This window comes from Bubalus kerabau, chromosome 4 (genome assembly GCF_029407905.1).
Source record: "Bubalus kerabau isolate K-KA32 ecotype Philippines breed swamp buffalo chromosome 4, PCC_UOA_SB_1v2, whole genome shotgun sequence".
NCBI lineage: Eukaryota > Metazoa > Chordata > Mammalia > Artiodactyla > Bovidae > Bubalus > Bubalus kerabau.
Genome location: NC_073627.1, coordinates 43,457,331 through 43,478,827, shown reverse-complemented (window position 1 = coordinate 43,478,827; position 21,497 = coordinate 43,457,331). Strand labels below are relative to the sequence as shown.

Below are 21,497 nucleotides of genomic sequence, written 5' to 3'. Positions count from 1 at the left end.
CATGTGAGCACAATTCCTATGTTTCATGGGGCTCCTTCCGTGGCCGATGCAGCCACATACCTGAGCACACTGAGGAACTGTGACTCTGACATTTTACTGTTCCACCAGTTACAAGTCCCCAGATGGGTTTAGAACTAAGCCAAAGAAAACTGGCCAATGCGAAATCAAGCCCTACTGTAAAACAGTTAAGAATCTCAGAATTCAGAGATGGCCCTTGGATGTCTCTTAAAGCAACATCGTTCTGCGCCTCAATCTATTGTGGCAGCATTTTTGTAAATTTTCAAAGTACAGTATTTCCCTAGGAATTGTTCTGGTCTTTCGCCTTCATAAGAGTCAGAGCTAGTGCAGACTAGCAAGGTCAGTTATGCCTTTGGGAGAAATGTGCTGGGACATCAGGCAGAGGCCAACTTGCCAAAGCTGGGAGAGAAGCCACAGCGGGCCCAGTATGGTGCAGGGGCTGTGGAGAGAGTGCTCATATGACCAGGAACTTTGCAGAAAAGCTATTTCTGTCAGAGCCGCTGCACCCATTAGTCCAAAGGCGAGCTTGGGCATTCTGGTCTCCCGGTAGAAATGAAATAGAGGCATAATTTTGGGGGAGAAGAGAAGACAGAAGCAGAGGCAACAACTGCCCTGGGTTGGTTAAGAAGAGAGAAGAAACATGATGAGTATATGAGGTGGTAAATTTAAGTAGGTGGGTATCAGGAGATGTCAAGACTCTAGTCAGCTCCACTGAAATCATTAAATGACTTCATTTATGTTAAACCAAATTGATCACCATTTACTTCCCATTATCAATCTAAGATACCATTGTTTTTAAGATACCACCCAATTTCCAAGTCAAAATGAGAATAATAATTAATTTGAGTCTTAGAACTGTTGACACATAATAACTGTTCCCCTCCCTGGTCTGAGATGGCTCAAAGGAACTCATCAGCCACTGAGAGGAATCTTGGGATTCTGTCTGCTCTTAAATTATTTCCTCAAACCATCTCTCAATTCTCAAATACCAGAGGGTGGCAAGATGAGGAACAATTCAGACGCATTATCAATAGCAAGAACTCAGCATGGGAATTAGCTGCTACACCAACAACTATTAATACATGTCCAGTCTTTGAATTTTCTGAAGCAGAAAGAACTTCCCCAAACAAATCCATCCTCTCAGAGAGCCGGGTCTCACTCAGGCAGCAGGTGAGTCCCTGGCACCTCCCTGCTGAGAGAGGGAGATATGATCTGAACTGCAGAGGTCCAGGGGGGACCTCTCCTTGTTCTGGGAGGACATACATTTTGGCTAGTCCCTTCTTCCCTCATCCCCTTTCAGAAATACTTCTAATGACACCAAAAGCCTGGAAAGATAAATTCCTTGAAATGCCACTGATTTAAAAAATATAACTATATTTAAACCCTAAGTTTCCCCAGAAAGTCACAGCCAGACTGTCTCTCCTATATCGCCTTCTTCAGTCTTTATCAATATCAAAAATAGAGTGAAGAATCCCAAATATTCTGTCTTCACAGAGAACAAAAGTAGGGACAGAACCATAAAGAGAGTCTTTACCTTTGACTGCTCCTCATCTACTGAAGACTCCTCAGATGCGTGGGGAGTATTACTCAAAGAGCTGCTTCTCTGGTCATCAGTGGTCGCTTCAGAAGGGGCTGCTTCCACCACTGACAGTCGACAGCTCTCATTCCTTCCTCCACCCACTTCCTCCATCCTTGAATGAGAAAAAGATCGGGACCGGGTTTCTTGGGAAAGCTCTACAAACTTCTCTAGAGCGCTGAAAAAGTCAATGCGATCTCCACTGAAATCTGAGACTGTGGCCTGGCAGCTGGGTTGGGGGCTTGGTGACTCGGGATCTGGGGACATGGGGAGATCTTTCAGGCGGGATGTCAGCTCTTCCATGGGCAGCAGGTGGACATTCATGTCTGCTTTCAGCGCGTCCGTCTCCAGATCTTCCACAGTTAAGTCTGGGAACTTGTGGGCCATTTCTGGGTCATTTCCAGGTTGGATTAAGGCTTTGGATGCATGGCAGTTGTCAAGAGGGAATTTCGGTTCATTGAGACAACACCCTGATGAGCATCCATTGATGTCATTTAGGTTTAATTCATCTTCAATCTGTCCGGCGTGAAATTCCCGAGACGTAAACTCCAAGCAGATCATTCTTTCTTTGGTGCACAGGGCTTTCTGATTCTCATCCTGCGGGACCACGTGTTCCACAAAGACGGGAGGGATGGTTGGGTGGCTCTCCATGGTCTTCACCTCGGCAATCTGATCTGCTGAGGTGGTAATCTCCTTTTTGTTGAGTTCCAGTCCTGGTTTGCAGATGGGTTCGTGGTGGTCCGAGAGGTCGCTATCTGAATGCGATCTCCAGAGTTTGTTGTGCCGCTGTTTGCTGTGGAGGACACACATAGGAAATGCCTTACTCTGATTTGTGAAAACAATCAATACCCTCCCAGGAAACCGCTCCCAGAGCAACGTAAATCTTATCTTGCAAGATGCTCTGTTAACGCCCAGTGGGAGTAGGCAATCAACAGTTGAAAAGAGGTTCAATGTTACTAATAGCAAACAACAAAAACAAAGCAAAGCAACAACAAAGACAAATGAATATGAGATCTGACTTTTTACATCGGACTTACAAGAGCCAAGATGGTTGTTAACATATAGTGTGGATGATGGTTTGGCCAAACTAGCACTCTCATGATACATGGTGGGTAGGGGTGTGAACTGTAGAATTTCAAAGGATGAAATCTGGCAAGAGCTCTCAAAATTTAACCCTTTCACCAGCAACTCTCCCTTTAAAATTTTTACTTTGAGAAATACTACTACGTAAGTGCACAAAGCTATATATATAAAAGGATGTTTACTCTAACACTATGGCACCAAAAAAATTTATTTAAATTACAGTCCATACACTGACATGCTATGAGGCTATTAGAAAGAGTCAGTATTTCAATGGAACGATGTCCAGGGTGTATTATTAAGTGAAAAGCATGTTGAACACACTTGGAACATTTAGTTCCCATGTCAGAATAAATGTAGGAAAACATCTGCAGGAGCACCATTAAACTGGTAACAGGGTTTATTTTGAGGAAGGTGGGGCTTTCACTTTGGGGGAGGGCTTTACATTCTACACTCTGTAGTATGTCTGTAATTTGTGAATTTAAAATGAGCATGTTTAGTATTAATAACTGGGGGGAAAAACTAAAACAAACAGCAAATAATACAGAGAAACACTTCAATGGAGCCCAGCATAAGTCCTCATAATTGAGATAAAGGCCCCTTTCATAAAGATATCTGGATAAAAATCACCAAGCTAAAGTGACCCTGGAAAAGGAGGTAAGCCAAAAAGACTACACACATGTCCATCCTGTGGTTGATTTTGTGGAGAGGAGGTCTGATGAGATCTCATTTCAAAGCCTGCTCTAACAGGGAAGCACAGTTCCCAAGGCTCCAGTCAAAAAGAGGAAGGTGGCCCTGTGGCTGGCCCAGGGAACAGGTCGCCAAATGTGGCATTTGGGGGTGCGGTTTTCACGACTCACAGGCGGATGAAGAGTTACTTCACCTCAGGGTGGAATGGGAAACAGCCCAGGACAGCTTACTCAGGGCACAGGGCCATACCTGCCTCGGCTGCCCATGAATCTCTGCCGAGTCATGCGCCTGCACTAATGTGAACCCCTGTTTGTTCTCAGCTCTGCACCTGCTCTCAGCTCCCCCGCCTGTTGGCTGCTTGGGTGGGGCTCTGACTCAGGCCTGCCCAGCAGAAGGGTGCTTTTCCGGGTAGGGAGCAGGTCAATTTGTTTATGAAGACAGCTATAATCAATTAGCTGGCTGTGAGGTAGGCTTTTCACCTTTCCCAAGCTGCACGAACTCCAGCCACCCCTAGGAGGAGACAACATGTCACACATCCCAAATGCGTGAGTGGTGGTGGGCGGGGGCCAGCGAACTGGTTGGATAGGTGGGGCCTTCGCGACCAACAGATGCCCCTGTGCTTTAAAGTTCCTTCTTTTCAATTGAGACACTCTGTTTCCTGACCTAAATAATGACTGTGTTCTCCAGTTTATGCTCTTCGCCTATCGTGAGGATTTTCAAACTGGCACCAAGTCCTCTCAGCCACCATGGTGGGGTGACTCCTGTGATGCAGACAGATCACTGGGAAGGCTATCTCTGGGAGGAGCTGTTCTCACCCTGATAATAAACAACAGCTTAAGTCACCAGGCAACTGTTATCTTCCTGGTCCTGAGAACCCTCCAAAGTATGTTTCTAAAGAACTGCCTGTAAGTCACTACCAATGAGAGACGGATGTTATGCTAATAGGCACAAACAGGGCCAGTCTCAGAGGAAGTGGCTGACATCATAGCTGCTTTACCCAGCAGGGATTTCCTTCCCTTCCTGCAGAAGATAATCATCAGAAAATACTGGGTCAGAGCTCTGGAATTATACTGACACCTCCTGTAAAGGAGAGAGAAAAATCCTGATCCAAAAATAAGTCTGATTCTGTCGCCTTTTTCATTTTTGCAGTAGGACCTGCAGGGAGAGTGGCAGGCAGGTCTCTGACAGTCAAGACACGGCCTTTGTTCCGTGTGGCCCCTTCTCATCCTTCTCCTCCCAGTGCAGAGGTCAGTAACCAGTGACCTGAGTTTTGTGCTGATCACACCCTCCTTTTTCCTTATTGTGTCATTACGTTTTGTTCTGATAATACATAGCTTGGTTTGCACGTTTTGAATTTTACATAAATGAAATCATACTGTGTATTCTTCTACAAATTTTTTTTTTTTGGGGGGCCTAACATGTTTTTAAGATTCATCAATGTAGCTGTAATTTTATAGTGTAGACAGTAAGCCACAATTTATTTATCTGCCCTGCTGAGCAGCAGTTTTGGGCTACGAATGATTACAGACAACACTGCTGTGGATATTCTTGTGCCTGGTGCTGTTTGGTTTCTCAAAGGTGTTTACATACAGGAGGGGAAAAGGTGGGTCACAGGGCCTGTGTGCATTGTTAATTTTACTCAGTAACACTACACGGCCTCCCAGTGAAGCCTCTTCCTAAGCCAGTTTATTCTAATACTCCATCAGTAGGGAAAGATATAAGACATTAGATCATATTTGTTACTTTAAACTGTTAACATTTATACTCAGCTGATGCTCCAGGTAGGCAGCAAGTAAAAAGTGAATAAGTGGTGGTTGCTCAGTTGTGTCCGACTCTTTGTGACCCCATGGACTGTAGCCCGCCAGGCTCCTCTGTCCATGGAATTCTCTAGGCAAGAATACTAGAGTGGGTAGCCAGTCCCTTCTCCAGGGGATCTTCCTGACCGAGGGATCGAATCCAGGTCTCCCACATTGCAGGCTGATTCCTTACCATCTGAGCCACCAGGGAAGCCCCAGACAACAAGTAAACAAGGTCAAAAAGAACTTCAGAGCTGGTTTGTGGCCTGGATGATGCAACCAAGTCTCAGGTTCTTTTCCTCCCTGAGTGGCCTCTGACTTGAATTTGGATTCATATAAACACACTGACACATGTGAAATGACTGGGTCATTCTGGGTAGGAATTTGGCCTTTTACTTAGTAAGTGAGCAAGAAGGAAATCTAAACGACAGGATGCATATGAGATCCCATTCTCTTGCCTCCACTTTTTCTTACTGTTAGTTGCTCAGTCGTGTCCGACTCTTTAGTGACCCCATGGACTGTAGCCCACCAGGCTCCCCTGTCCATGGGATTCTCCAGGTAAGAATACCGGAGTGGACTGCCATTTCCTACTCCAGGGAATTATTTCTTCCCGACCCAGGGATCGAATCCGTGTCTCTTTTGTCTCCTGCACTGGCAGGCAGATTCTTCACCACTGTGCCACCTGGGAAGCCTCTTATTGTTACATGTTTGGTAAAGTACCAACTCTTGAGAAAATTATGTAGAGGAAAATACTGCTAAAAAAGGAGTATCAGTTGTAGTAAAATCAAAGTGTTTATGGTCACTTCTCAGGGCATTAGGCAGTCTGCAGAGAAGAGGAGAAGGAAGAGGGAAAGAAACCATCAGCTGAGCATCTTCTGAGCTGTGCACGGTCCTAAATGCTCCAAGATTATTTCACTGAAACGCTATTAAGAAAATCCTTTAAACTCTACCTGTGATTGGCTGTCACCTGACCAGGAATCCATGTCCTCTCATTCTCAGGTTCCCTCCTGCTGGCTGACCACTGTGTGCCAGCTAACTAGACTAATGTCTCCACCAGCAAAGACAGCTCTATCTTCTCTGGCCCTGGTGACAGGGACATTCAAAGAGTCAAAACACCTATGAGGCCATGTCACAGACTACCCCTGGCCACCATCCAGTTTTTCTTCCTCGCGCCTTATATGCTGGAACCTGATATCTCAGACACATGGTCCAGCTTGCAGATACATGAAAACTGAGCCTGTCGAATGGAATATAAATCTGCCAGATACCTCAATGATCAGAGTCCAGGATAACAAACAGGGTTGCTGGTAGCTTAATGGAGGGTTTCAACACACACACACACCCCTCCTCCTGCATCACTCCTATCCCCAGCTATAACAGAAAACATAAAATTAGATATGAACAGTCAGTACCTTTGTGATAAATATCCTCACTTTCAGATCTAAAGGAGAATATGAAATATTAGCCTTCTTCAGGCTTAAAGACAGGCTGAAAGATGTAAAAAGTCCCTTGAATTTCACAGGGACTCTCACTGTTTGGTCTACTTTCTCATATCCTGATTAAGAGACTGTAACCACCTCATAAATCACTACAGGGGCCTACTGTCACTTTGTTAAGCTTCTCTTCTAGCCAAGGGGTTGAAGTGCCAAGCTAATACCCTCCAACAGAGGGTTGCTCTCTCAAGTTAAGCACCCTGTGCCACTCTAGACAACCAATGGGGCTTGACAATGCCAGGATCAGGCTGCTAGTTCTGTGGGAAAATCACGGCATGCTTCCTGGGAGAAGATGTGAAATACAAGATGTCTGAGTGCCTGGACAGGAAATGGAATTTCTTTGCAAATACAGTGAGTCCTCGGGATTTTCCCAAGGACTTTTCCTCTCTTGGTTACCGAACCACAAGGCTTGGCAGAGCTTCAGACAGTCACAGGCCTCTGGGGCTTCTCCTTCTTTGCTCTTCTAAGCATACAGACCCTGAAGCAGGTCTCTAGGGCTGGGTAAGCAAGCTTCTCTGAGGCCCAACCCACTCGGCAGTCAGCTTGGCAGGTAGCTTTACAAGTGCTGTATTCCTGACAATACATCATAGCCTGCAGACCCGAGCAGCTATATGCCCAGGAGGCACTCCCACTCTTCTTCCTTACTGGCAGAGGCCCAATTTGGTTTGAGTGTTCAAGTCCCACAGTGAATGTGGTACTTCCCTAACACTAGAGGGTGAACGTGCATTTATTTTATCTTTTTGGCCATGTGGCTTGTGAGATCTTTGTTCCCCGACCAGGGATTGAACCTGGGCCACAGCAGTGAGAGCGAGGGAGTAGTAACCACTGGACTGCCAGGAAATTCCCCGTGAGTTTGTTTTAACCAGCCCAGGAAATTCTATCTTCCTAGTCAGTGATTAATTAGTTTTAGGAGTATGACCCAGTCCTGGTCAATGGTCCTGTGGGGGTGAAGTGGGTGGCAGACTGTTGGGGCGCTTCTGAAAAAGGTCTTCTCCTCTGGTTGAAATGCCCATTCTTTCAGCCAGATGCTGTGGAACTTCTATGGAGATGCCTAGAAATGTGGCATCTGTCTGGAGTCATAAGGCAAATTCAAGGACCAAGCCATTAGCCAGGGAAAGGAGAGCAGGAAGACAGCACCGACCAACGTCCTTGATGCCACCCCAAGCCATTATACAGTCTGCTTGGATGCTTCCTGCTACAAGAGATGGTAAATCTTTCTAAACTACCTACAGCTGGGCGTTGGGCAGGGTGTCCAGTGTGTACTCCTGCTGATCCACTCTTCAGCTGAACCACTTCCCAGCCCACTCTCTGCCCTGGAGACTGACCTATGGCTCACCTCGAGTGGCCCCTTGTCTTCTGACTTCCGCAGGGTTGGGCTGATGGGGAGCCCCAGCAGAAGACTGGAGGGAGGTGAGTGGAGGTAGGCCACTGTTCTCCTAGCTTTTTACCCGCAGGGCCACTCTGGCTGGCTGGCTGGAGCCCCTGCCTGAAGGCTGCTGCCTCTCTGAAGGGGTCTTTTCTCCAGGAGTCTTCTTCCAGGTTCTAGTAACTGCTTCCCCTACTCTGGGCCCAGAAGTTATTACCAAACAGCTCTGCTGATACAAGTTCCTTGATTCCACTACAGTCTTAAGGCCTTTGTAATCAGTCCCTTTAAAAAGTCTTCCTCATAGAATCCGAATCTGAGTAATGGGCTTCTTGTTGAGACTCCCAACTGATGGAGACCGTCTATTACTTGCAGCTCAAAGTCACCTAAGTGACACCCCAGCACTGGACTTCAGTTTTTAAAATTCAGGAAACATCACAATACAGACAATTCCAGGACACTTCCATTCCAGTTTCAAGGGGAGTGAGTGTGTCTGTGGGTGGTGGGAGGTGGTGGTTGGAGGAAATAAATGGCACATGCATATGTGTTTTCTGGGTAGCCCTGCAGGAAGCATGTGATGAGAATCACATCTGAACAACCCTTAACAGTACATATCATACATTATACACACTCTTATTTACCATAACGCTGTGAGCTAGGGCTCTTGGTTTTCATTTTATAGACAGGATCAGGTGAGGATGATAACTGAGAATTCTCAAAGCTGCAACAAGGGGGTGAACCAGGAACGGAAACCAGATCTACTGACTCAAAATTCTGTGGTTTCCTCACTCCCCAGGGCTTTCCCTTCCCTCTGTGAATCAAGACCAGAAAGGCAGGAGGGAACCAAGAGGGAAAGGGAAGAGGCAGGGTGGATGTGTGGGTTAATCCTACCCTTCCTATCCTCATCCGAGATTTTTCTGCAATTCCTTTAACATATAAGAAAAACTACATATGCTAGAAAAACCCAATCCAACAGCTTGCAGTAGCTTGGGATTCCAGAATAAATACTGAAATTGGCAGGACACAGAGTGTTCTTCCTCTCGACGGGTCACGTGAGGACACTGCCTAATATCTGTCATGTGTGCGTCTGGGAATATACAACATTTATGCGTCATTCAACCTTCAGATGCCCCTTTCTTGTGCCAAAAAGAACTGCTCTGTGCCCTATCTTCTGATCTGACCTAAAAATGTCATCAAAATCTGGCCCCAAAGACCTATAAATTCTTTTTAAGTGGAGGACTTCAGTATCCTCCCAGCCTCCTAAGAGAACGGCTTGGATGAAATCATGCCAAGAACTGAGTAAGTGGGCGGGGTTTTTAGTGGAAACCATAGTGCTGTGGCCACATGTTCACAATACCACGGGGGTGGGAGGGTGGTCCTTTGGCTGGGATAGGTTGGAAGGCTATTTAACATTTTAACATCAGGGGAAACACAGCCCAGATTCAAGAGTCAAGACCAAGTCATGAGACTCACTGGAGTTGAACTCTGGCATCAGCTCCGCCTGCTTCTAGGCAGCTGTGCCTTCACCTTAACAAACCACTCAGAACATGCCAATGTGGGAAAACACAGCAAAATACAGCACTCCACAGAACTCCAGCACGTGGCATCTCAGGAAACTGACCCTTGAATTCAGTTTACTATCTCAATCCTTTTCCTGGAATCTGCTGAAGGTGGTTTTCACCACCCCCACTAAAGGGGTAATAAATAATGTAGTAAAATTATTAACTCATCTTACAACCAATTACCAAATTATTGTGGAAAGAGCCAGTTCGTATTGATACAGGAAGATATTGAAGACCTAGTTCTGGGTAGACAGAGAAATACAAATACTGTACTCTTACACATGGAATCTAGAAAAGTCAAACTCGGAGAAAAAGAGTGGTGTAGAGTGGTTGTTACCAGAGGATGAGTGGGGTTAGGGGGTGATGGGGAGATGTTGGTCAAAGAACACAAATTTCCAGTGGTGAAATTCTCAAGTTCTGAGGATCTAATGTACAGCATAGTGATTATAGCTAATAATACTGTATTATATACTTGAATTGATGTTTTCTATTTGTGGTGCTGAAGAAGACTCTTTGAGAGTCCTTTGGATGCAAGGAGATTAAACCAGACAATCCTAAAGGAAATCAACCCTGAATATTCACTGAAAGGACTGTTGCTGAAGCTCCAATACTTTGATCACCTGATGCGAACAGTAGACTCATTGGAAAAGACCCTGATGCTGGGAAAGACTGAAGGCAAGAGGAGAACAGGGCAGCAAAAGATGAGATGGTGGATGGCATCACCGACTCAATGGACATGAATTTGAGCAAATTCTGGGAGACAGTGGAAGACAGAGGAGCCTGGTGTGTTGCAGTCCATGGCGTCCCTATGAGTCAGACACGACTTGGCAACTGAGTAACAACAACAACACAGAATGCTGCTAACAGAGATAGTAAATAGTCCCACCACAAGAAAGAAAAGGTGATTATGTAAGGGGATGGAGGTGTTAGCTGACAATATGGTTGAATTGGTTTGCAATATATAAATTTATGAAATCAATACAATGGACATCTTAATAAAGCTGTGGAGGGGAGGAACAGTGACAGTTAAGTGAAGTGTAAGTGCTCCATAAATGCTGCTACAGATTTAAAAAAAAAAGGCCCAATACTGAGTGAAGAGGTAAGGCTGAAAAACAGGTTTTGTGAAAAAAAGAAAAATATATCCATCAGTATATGTGGTAAAAGACCTAGAGACCCAGATAAGATAACGTCAACTGCTGTCTGTGGGCATGGAGTTTCTAAAGGATTTCTCCCTTTGTATTTTTATGTATTTCTGCAAAACATATATAACATTGGACTGAAAGATCGTAAAAAAGAAAACAAGAGTTATTTCTGGGAAGTAACTTCATACCTCACATGGATTACTTATATCCCAGTTTATGTTGGGAGCAATCAGTATCCGTTTTGATACAGCAGCTGTATCTGGCCTTAGAAGATGTTGAGGAGTATTTATGAAAACCTGCACCTACTTGAGAACTGAAATAAGGGGATCTTATTTCCACCTTTTAAATGTCTTTAGATGAAATGCCTAGTCCTCCATGCTGAGCTCAATCAAGTTCTGGTACTTATTTTTTAAAAACTAGATGGATAGAAGATTTCAATTTTCAAAATGTATCACACACTTAAATTAGGCTGAGGACTAGGTGCACAGAAGGACATTTCAGTGTGGCCTGGGGAGCATAAAGGAGGGAAAACTCTGAGCAAGTCAATTAAGGAACTCACCTTGCCAGCAAGATCCCCTGGTACTCTTCCAGCTGTCTCATGAAGCTGGGGTTGGGCTTGGTCACTGTCCGTCTTTCCTTCACATAGTCATAGGCTCGGTCCAAGTTCCAGCCATACTCCTTCATTGCATAGGCGATCACAGTGGAGGCCGAGCGACTCACCCCCATTTTGCAGTGCACGAGGCATTTAGATCCGTGTTTCCTTGTTTGGGGGATTCAGGTAAGGAGGAAAACACAATAGTGAGTACATTTTATCTTTATTTTTTTGAGATTTTTAATGTGGGTCATTTTTTGAAGTCTTCACTGAACTTGTTACAATATTGCTTCTGCTTTATGTTTTGGTTTTTTGGCTGTGAGGCAGCCTGCTCAGAGGTGAAGTCTTAACTGCTGGACCACCAGGAAAATCCTTAGAGTGAGTACACCTGAAAAGCTAGGTTCTTAATGTGTCCGTGTTTCCTGTTCGGCCCTTTCACTTTCTTGCTATGTAATTCACCCCACCTGAGTGCGCTTGTGTGCACCTCTAATCACGTGTGTGGGGCAATCCTGGTGCATTCAAACAATATTCAGTGTCAATATTAAGCCTCTTTAGTTCAGCAAATGTTTAGTTCAGCAAACATTTACCGAGCATTTACCATGTGTGAGACCTTGTGCAAAGTCTGTGATGCAGAAATAAGTAACAGGTTTTCCCTGGAGGGTAGGATTCACTGGGAGAAGCGGACAATTAAAATTCAGAACGGTAATTGCAATGACAGTTGGTCACAGAGCACAGAAGGAGAATTTTCAGTTTAGAGACTGGACCCCATTTTGTGTGTGGCTGCAGGCCAGTCCCCTCGGCCCCAAGGGCACATTTCACGGCTGGCAGGCTATTGAGTTACAGGTGTGGTGGTGATTCATCTAATTTATCCAAATGCTGGAGTTGCTTCCAGTTCCAGCAAGAGTTCTGTCCCAGGAGGAAAGCACAGACCAAATGAAACTGACTCTCCTCTTTACTCAGACGCAGCCCTGGATATTACTTTGCACACCACCACCACCCCTGTGGTATCTAGGGACTGGCTATATAACCCGGGGGAACTGGACAGGACCATGTGACGCACCACATGGCTTTCTCAGCCAGAAGGGTGGCATGAATAACAAGCTGTTTGTTTGTTTCTTCTTTTTTAATGGGGTAGAAGAGAAAACAAAGTTCCCATAGAGTGACAGAAACAAACAAAACTCCTCAGTCTTATGCCAGAGCTAATTCCTTCGGATCTGAACATTACCTGGTTATGCTAATTCTACTAATAACACAGTGTCTGGCCTGGAGTAAGCCTTCAAATGTTTGCTAAATGTATGAACAAACTTATGGATCTGCTGATTTTATCTGTCAGCTGTAAGTAGGATCGACATTTTAAAATCTGCAAAAAAGGACAGTTACTCTTATCCCTAGTATACATGGGCTGGGATCCTTCCCAAGGGGTTATCCCAATAAATTTAAAAATGCACATGTCAGCCCAACAGGGGAAATCTATTCATTCACTCACTCACTCACTCACTGTATTGCAGTAGACATGCTTCCTTCCAGAAGCTTATAATCCTTTTGCTGGAGAGACAGAGACACATGAAAGAGTTAAGCACCAATGAAAGGAAGCATGAGGTTAAGTGCCAAGATGAGAGAGCCAGCCAGATAAGCTGTGAGAATGCAGAGCGTGGTCTGGAATAATTTAAACAGCCTCATAACAAAGGTAAAATTTTAGCGTCCCAACGGCTGGTGCGAGTGTGTGTCTCTGTGTACTCAGATGATCCCAAATGACTAGGAAATATTTGTTTTGCTTATGGCACCACAGAGCTTTCATTTAGACTACAGTTGGGAAGCCACGTCACAGTGACTCAGATGGAAGTTCAGACATGTGTTCTGTATTTTCCCATCAAGCTCTGACAACTTTAATACGTTGAATTTCAGGTCTTTGCCTGCAGGCAAGGAAGGTACTCAAACTTGGCCAATCTTAAGAAAAATACAATTATGAAATCCATTCCTATGAAAACATTTCTACATTTTGAGCTGGGCTTTTTCAGTGAATGGCTTCTAACTCAGGTAATGAAGGATGTGGAGTTGGTTCTCACCTACCCCAATTTCATCTTTCAGGTTCAGTGCTCACCCCACCCCCTTACTTCAAGTGCTAGACTGTCCAGATGAAGCCCGGCATCACATTAGGACTCCTAAACTCACCCAAGTGTAGGCAGAGTCTGGAATTCAGGGCCCTGATTAGGGCTGAGATGTCCAAATGAGATGTCCAGGGTGCCACTTACGGAGGCGCTCACTCTCAGATGCTGACCTATACTTACAGGACATGAGAGTGCGTGCCTCTCAGTAAATGTAACATGGGCACCTCATGTATTTCCTTTCAACCTCAGCCCTGCTGGAATCAGCCTTTCTCTTCACTGGGACTGGGGCCTCGCCTCGATCTCTAGCCTCTTTGGCTATAACCCTGACTATTGCCTCATCTTTTCCAGTCCCCTTTCCTTAAGGAACTAGACTGCTCCTATAGTTGATGGACTGAAATGAGACACCATCTCAGGTTCAAGTCTTGTCTCCACCAGTTTTTACTTAATCTCTCTTTGAACCTCATCTCTGTATTCTGTCCTCCTCTGTACAAAAGGAAGGCAGTATACACCTCTCTGGGTTTTGGCAAACAGAGGAGAGAATATGTGTAAAGTACATGGGACATAGGAAGCATGCTATGAGTGGTATTATCATTAATAATTTAGTAAGACGCATCAACAGTACAAAAGTTTTTCAGGTACCTCTAGGAGACTGAGAGAATGGGCTCAAAGCTGGAGTATGGGAATGGGAATTCAGGGTAACTATAAGGAAGCATTTTCTGACCATGAAGGTCCTTAAGTGAGGTGTGGTATCATTCCTGAAGGAGGACTTTAAAAACAGAAGTGCTTCTCATCTGCCAGGGAGCATCTGAGTGTTGCCACACCTGCAGAGGGAGCATGGGCAACACGTTCCCTGAAGGTTTCTTCTTTTGAAGGAATATAGAGGACTAGCAAGGAAATCCCCAGGGACTTAAAAAAAAGTGTTGACATATTAATACTAATTAATACTAAACCCTAAATTAATACTATGGAATCGTTTCAGTAAAAGGAACACAACCACAGAAGGGCCAGAGGAAAATTTCACTATTTAGAGTACTGCAAATGTACAGGACCTGATACTCATTGGAAAAGGCCTTGATGCTGGAAAAGACTGAAGGCAGGAAAAGGGGGCAGCAGAAGATGAGATGGTTAGAGAGCATCACTAACTCCATGGACATAAATTTGAGTAAACTCCGAGAGATAGTAGAGGACAGAGGACCTGGTGTATTGAAGTTCATGGGGTTGCAAAGAGTTGGACACAACTTAGCAACTGAACAACAAGAAAAGTAAAAAGCAGGGGGAAAGATTTCGAAAGCTTGCTGTGTCTTTCCCCTTGATTTCAGAGAGGAGGATCTACTGTTCCATCTGTCTGGAGTAATTTCTATTCTATAACTTTCAAATGTCTTCACTGGCAATTTCAGAATTTCTTCCTTCTCTCATTTCTATTTCTTTTGCTGCAGCTTGAGTTTATTTTCTCTCATTTTGTGCTCAATGGAAATAGCCAACATGAAATCATCTTCCAGGGGCTTCATCTACTTAAAGCAAAAGTTTTAAGTCACTAGTCATCTTTTTTCCTAGGATTAAGAAATCCCAGTCTCCTTTTTTTCTTTACTTCCTTTCCCTGAGTATCATCAGTAAGTTATCTACAGCTTTCAGGCCCCAGCCATGTGTGGTGCAAAAGGAAGAGGAGTCCAAATGTGCACGTGGGACCGTGACTCACTTTGCTTTAGAGATGAACTTGTAAGTGTCATTCCAGTAAGCCAGGAGGTCGGTTGCCTCTTCATCATACACCCGAATGTTGTGATACTCAAAGACTCCCGGGAAGAAGTTGTCTATTTCTCGAGTGACATTCAAGATATAGCGAACCCTGTGAGGAAACCAAGAGAGAATATGAGCTCTATTACTCAGGCGAAATCCAATTCTCAGCATGTTTTTTCTTATTTAAAACTGGTTTACTCCTGAGGCTGAAATTAAGTACCAAACTACGGAAGAAAGCTAAAAAACAAAAGCAAAACAAAACAACCCTAAGAGGCTACACTTAATACTGAATCTGTAACAGGCTGGGCATAGCTGGGTCTCAGGGTAACTAAGAGAGAAGCTGTCTACCAAGTTCAACATCTACTAAGTTCAGTTTGTGTGTAGTTATACAATCTCATCTTTCAGAGTCTTTTGAAAATATGCCTTGCAATGTACTCCAAAGAATCAATTTGAAGCTGGTCATCTGACAAATTCTCTTCAGTCACAAAAATTATACCCGCAACAAAATTTATTCTGTGGAAGTCATGTGTATTAAACCAGATTATTAACATGTATCTTAAGAAAAAAAATAGAAGGAAATATTTCCTATCTTTCTAAATGCCAGATTGTCGGCTTTTTGCTCTATTACTCCCTTTAAACTACATGAAAGGCAAATGAGGCCAGGGCTGGGAGGGTCAGAGGAAAGTTGGACTTCAAACTCTCTCAGCTTTCAAGGCTGCATTCCTGGCTGCTATGACAGCAGATGTGTCTGAGAGTTCTTCCAGGCTTGCAGAAAATGGTTTCTGTATCAAAAATTTCCTCTGCTGCCTCTCCCACTGTGCAATCTCAATAAATGCTTGGGTTTAATTTGCCAAAGGATTACCTTTTTGCAGTGCTGTGTGGCCTTAAGACATCACTGTTGCCTACTTCAACAGTACAACACAGTCACTCGTTTCTCTCTGTAGAAGCAATTTCCTTCTCAGAACCACACATGGACTTCTAGAAACCCAGTCTCTGAAGTCAGAGGAAGGACTACAGAAAGGGAGAGCCATGGCGAAGCAAACCCGTGGTGAAGGTCAGGCAACCAAAATTTTTCTGGGACATGATTTCCATCTGTTTCAACTGAGCATCAAAGTCCATCACTAGAAAGGATTTTTTTTTTTCCCCTTTTTAATTTAAAAAGCAAGCTGGGCTTCCCTGGTGGTCCAGTGGTTAAGACTCCACACTTCCACTGTAGAGGGCACAGGTTCTATTCCCTGCTGGGGAAACTAAGATCCTGCAAGACACGTGGTGAAGCCCGCCCTCCCCAATTAATTAAAAAATAATAAAAGGCAAGCAACATGCACCTGTGGAACACATTCTAGAAGTTCTCCAAAAGGTAACCATCTGATCCAGTAATTCCTCTCCTAGGTACAGACTGAAGAGGAATGAAAACATGTCCACCCAAGGCCAAAAAGTGGGAACAACTCAAATGTCCATCAAACGATGAGTGGACAAATAAAATGTGGGGTATGTGTGTGTATCTCCATACAATGGAATAAAAAAGGAAGAAAGCAGTAATATATGCTATAACACTGTAAACCTTGAAAATACAATCTTAAGTGAAATAAACCATTCTTAAAAGGCCACATATTGTATAATTTCATATAAATGAAATGTCCAGAATAGGCCAATCTCTAGTGATAGAAAGTAGGTTAGTAGTTTCTAGGAGTTGGGGAGGTGGACGGGAAATGCGGATAACTGCTAAAGGGGCTTTCCCTTCAGGTTGGAAAAAAATTTTTTAATGGATTGTTACACAGCTCTGTGAATATACTAAAACCCACTGAAGCACACATTTTAAAAGGGTGAACTATAAAGTATGTGAATTATATCTCGAAACTGTCAGAAGAAAAGGCAAGCACACTTCTTATTTCATTTAAAATAAAAGTGAACAACTCTCCCATCCCCAGTCCCATAATTCAGTAAGGGATTATAGCAGGACAGGGTTTCCCAATCTTTTCATTATGGAAATCTAGGCAGCCACTACCCATTGGAAACGACACTCTTTGAATCCTACTTGCCATTTCTGTAAAGGAGCAGCAGTTTACCTGGAGTTCTAAAGTCAGTGCATTGGGAGAAAATGGCCTTATTGTCAAAATTACACTTGAAAATCCCTTAAATCATCCACAGGGGCAATATACATGTTTTATATACAGATCCCTGAACTGTAATTCTTCATCCATTTAAGATGAAGCACCAATGAATTTAAGAAACAAGATCTAAGCAGATGCCTGAGCATCTAACCATACTTGCCTGTTTTCTGTGTTTTATAATTTATCCTCGTAAGTGGTAAATGAGATAAACAGGTCTCATCTCTAGCTGGGGATATCAGTCAAAGTATATACATACATGAATGCTTCTAATGCATCTGGCAGGCAGTGCTCTATCAAGTCAGATTTCTTACTGAACACTCTACAGGTGCTAGTTTCCTGCAGATCACAGTCTGTCAATTTTTCTATCATTCCTTCACATTTACTGGGCACCCTTCTGGTATAAAGCTCTAAGTGTGGTATGTTTCACATAAAACTACGATATAGTCTCTGCTTTCAAGAACTACTGATTCAATCCTCATCAACTTAAAATTTCCAAGTTCTCTTTATTTTCATACCTTAAAATTAAGTAACCAGATTTCCATTCCCCCTCCCCCAAAACTCTTTGTATAATCACTTGTCTTTCTTCCTTCTGAGGGAGAAGTAGAAGTATGCATTTAATCACATTCAAGATAGCCAGAAGGCTGACTTGGAGCTGAGAAAACAGGCAGCCAGCAATCAGCCAAGGAGTCATCACTATCTCTGAGTTTCAGTAGGTCTTATCTTGGTCCAAATGACGAGTTAGCATGGCCAATGTCCAGACATGATTTTCTCTTCTCTTAATGTAATGATCTGACCTAAAGCTGAGTCTGATGGAAGATTTAGGCATTAGCTAAGAAGGGAGAAGGAAGAATGGTGGCTTTTTGCTTGATGAAGGTTCACTGTGGTCTCAGCTGCTATAATCAAAGATAACCATACTGTTTAGGAACACATTTCTTTTTTTTTTTTAGGAACACATTTCTTAATACAAGTCAGTCTTCTTGTTCCATTTTACATTGTTCATTTTATATTTATAACCTACCTAGTCTTCATGCACCTTACTATAAAAGGATAGGGACTGAGACTTATTTTTCTTTGGATTCCTAGCATCTAGCTGTGCTTGGCCTACATAAATTACTCAATAAATGTTGATTAGAGAGCTGTAAACCCAACACACGTGGTTCTGTGTACTCTTACATAAAAACAGGAACTACAACTCAGAGAGACAGTAAAAAGATCAATGGTTGCCTGGGGTGGGAGTGGGGAATAAATGGACAGAGCACAGAGGATTTTTCACACAGTGAAGACACTCTGTATGATGCCATCGTGATGGACACACGGTCATTATACATGTGTCCAAAGCCACAGAAGATACAACACTAAGAGTGAACTTTTCCATAAACTATGGGCTTTAGATGACTATGAGGTGTCAACATAGGTTCATGGGATGTAAAAAATGTACCTCTCTGGTGAGGATGTTGAAAATGGGGGGAGGCTACACATGTGTGGGGGCAGGAATATTCGGGATATCTCTGTACCTTCCCCTCAACTTTGCTGCAAACCTTATACTACTCTGAATAAAAAAACTCAATAACTGGGTTTGATTTTTAAACAGCATGAAAGGCTTACACATTGGTCTTTGAAGGACCTTCCACTGCAACAGTTGCTCTTTCTTGGGAGGAGGGGGATGAAACAGTGGGAGAATAGCTGTTTTAATTTTTATTAGATTATGCCCAGTAAAGAACCAACTGGAAGCAACTCTGAAGCTTAAACTTCCTCACTGACACCTCTTGGTCCGGAAATTGCAAAGATAAAACAGTGATATTTGCCACCCAGGGATGTCAGCAATTGCTCTGTGTGCTTACCCTCGGTTCTGTAAATCCTCTAAGTTGGAGGCATTCCATTCCGAGCCCTGCAGAACCAAAAAGACAAGGTTAGGGAGAGAGAATTAGCAAATGGACCAAATACAATACTTGAAAAGGAGTTCTATGAGGGGAGAAGCACAGTTTCTAAAAAGAAGGCCAATAATGGCTACCACATTTCCTCCTCTCTATGTGCCAGGGATTTTAAATGCTATCATATTCAGTTCTCACAAATGATGAGATTAAGAAAGTTACCTTCATTTTTTAGAGGTACTAAAACCAACCCATATAGAATTCAAATAATTTCTGCTCACGATCACATTTGCTCTACTTACAAGGCAGTTTTAACATTGTCACACCAATACCAAAACCAATAATGAAAATATTTAGTTCAAATTTTCTTTGCATTTTTTTTCTTATTATATCACACTAAGGAGTATAATCGGAGAAGGTAATGGCACCCCACTCCAGTACTCTTGCCTGGAAAATCCTATGGACGGAGGAGCCTGGTAGGCTGCAGTCCAAGGGGTCGCTAAAAGTCAGACACGACTGAGCGACTTCACTTTCACTTTTCACTTTCATGCATTGGAGAAGGAAATGGCAACCCGCTACAGTGTTCTTGCCTGGAGAATCCCAGGGACGGGGGAGCCTGGTGGGCTGCCGTCTATGGGGTTGCACAGGATCGGACACGACTGAAGTGACTCAGCAGCAGTAGCAAGGAGTATAATCAGAGTATGTATTATGCTTTATGCTTAAGTTATCTGAATTAATTTTTTTTTCTGTGAGGTTATCAGTTTGATATACATGTGGGTTAATTTGCTCCTGCTTATATTCAATTTTAGGGTGTGTTTTTTCTTCCATGTTTTCAATTTTTTTTTTGAATATACAAGACTTTTAAAAGGTTGAGAGTCAAAAGTTTATTAAAAAGTAAACTTGGAAGTCTCACTCCCACGCCTATCTCTTCAATCCCCATGGGAAACCATTTTTATTAGTTTGTGGCTTATTCTACCTATGTTGTATTTTGAAAAAATATAAGCAAATATATATTATTGCTTCTGACTTACACACAAGTACTGTACTACATCTACTTTTTCTGTTCTTTGCTTTCTTCACTGTACAACGTATCCTCAAACCCACTCTGCATCACAGTGCCACTTTCCCCATAGCCTTGCCAACAAAATGTGCGGTTAAGCTTTTGAATATTCTCCAAACTGATAGGTGTGAAATGTTATCTCAGTGTAATTTTCATTTGCATTTCTCTTAAGAGTAAAAGTGAGCAACTATTCAATGTTTTAGGTCCATTTTCTACCTTTGAGCTATCTGTTCATGTCTTCTGAAAAGGCAGTTTTTAAAATAAGAATTTATATATTCAGAATAATGCATTAAGTGGGATTTCGCATTAGAAGACTCAAGTTCAAGTCCTGACTCCCCCTCTGACTGGGGGGCCTTGGGGAAACTGCGTAACCTGTCTTCACTTTCCTTATCTGTAAAATAAAACACTACCCCCACCCTGGCTCTAGGAATCTAATGGATGGATACCTTCCCCTCAAACTACAAAGTTTCTCCCATTGCTTTTTCCATGTGAGAACACAAACAGCAATCCTGACTACACTGCTACACTGATCTCAGACTACAGCCTCCAGAATTGTAATGTTTCTACCTTTTATACAGACTTCCCTGTGGCTCAAATGGTAAAGAATCTGCCTATGCTGCAGGAGACCAGGGTTCGATTGCTGGGTCGGGAAGTTCCCCTGGAGAAGGGAAAGGCAATCCACTCTAGTATTCTTGCCTGGAGATAGAAGCCTGGTGGGCTACAGTCCGTGGGGTCTCAAAGAGTCTGACACGACTGAGTGACTAACACACAGTATATATATGCCAGCACCCCCACCTTGCTCTCCCCAACCACATTTCTCTCATTTGAAAATGGAAAACCCTCTCCCCATCCTAGATCCTCTAGACATTGTCCTTCTCTTCTTCCCTTCATAGCCAAGATTCCCCAGAAATATAATGCTCACTTTCTATAATTCCTCATTTCCCATGTATTTCAACCCAGAACACCATGGCTTCTTGCCCTCATCACTGTCGCTCATGATCTCTTCTAATTTTCTAAACCAGGTGACTTTGGTAATCTTACTCCACTGGCTTTCTATGAGTATTTTTCTTAATATGGTCATTACTCCCTCCTTATTTAGATCAGACTGCACAAACACCTAGCTTCATGCCTAGCACAATAAAGAGGATCATCAAATGCCTGTTGAATAAATGGTCAAATGAGATAAGTAAATGAAGCACTCTGAAAACTGTCAAGTGTCACTCTAGCGCTACCTTCACATTACAAGTGCTCTGTAACCTGGCCACTGAACTAGGAGACCTCAAGGATGCTGTAGGAAAAGG

At 43.3% G+C, this 21,497-nt stretch overlaps 1 protein-coding gene and 1 long non-coding RNA gene across 6 annotated transcripts in view; one reads left to right on the top strand and one right to left on the bottom strand.

Annotated features, from left to right (window-relative positions):
* SSH2 (slingshot protein phosphatase 2) overlaps positions 1-21,497 on the bottom strand; it is a 246,769-nt gene that overhangs the window by 7,567 nt on the left and 217,705 nt on the right. For all 5 annotated transcript variants that reach the window (XM_055577066.1, XM_055577063.1, XM_055577064.1 and 2 more), the window contains 4 exons: positions 19,107-19,153; positions 15,117-15,263; positions 11,280-11,480; positions 1,553-2,387 (listed from right to left, as the gene is read on the bottom strand). In XM_055577066.1, the coding sequence (XP_055433041.1) occupies positions 1,553-2,387; positions 11,280-11,480; positions 15,117-15,263; positions 19,107-19,153 (1,230 nt within the window). The remainder of the gene's footprint in view (positions 1-1,552; positions 2,388-11,279; positions 11,481-15,116; positions 15,264-19,106; positions 19,154-21,497) is intronic.
* On the top strand, positions 3,779-11,285 carry LOC129649542 (uncharacterized). Its single transcript, XR_008713154.1, has 3 exons — positions 3,779-3,909; positions 7,675-7,860; positions 10,084-11,285. It is a non-coding gene; the product is annotated as an uncharacterized LOC129649542 (long non-coding RNA).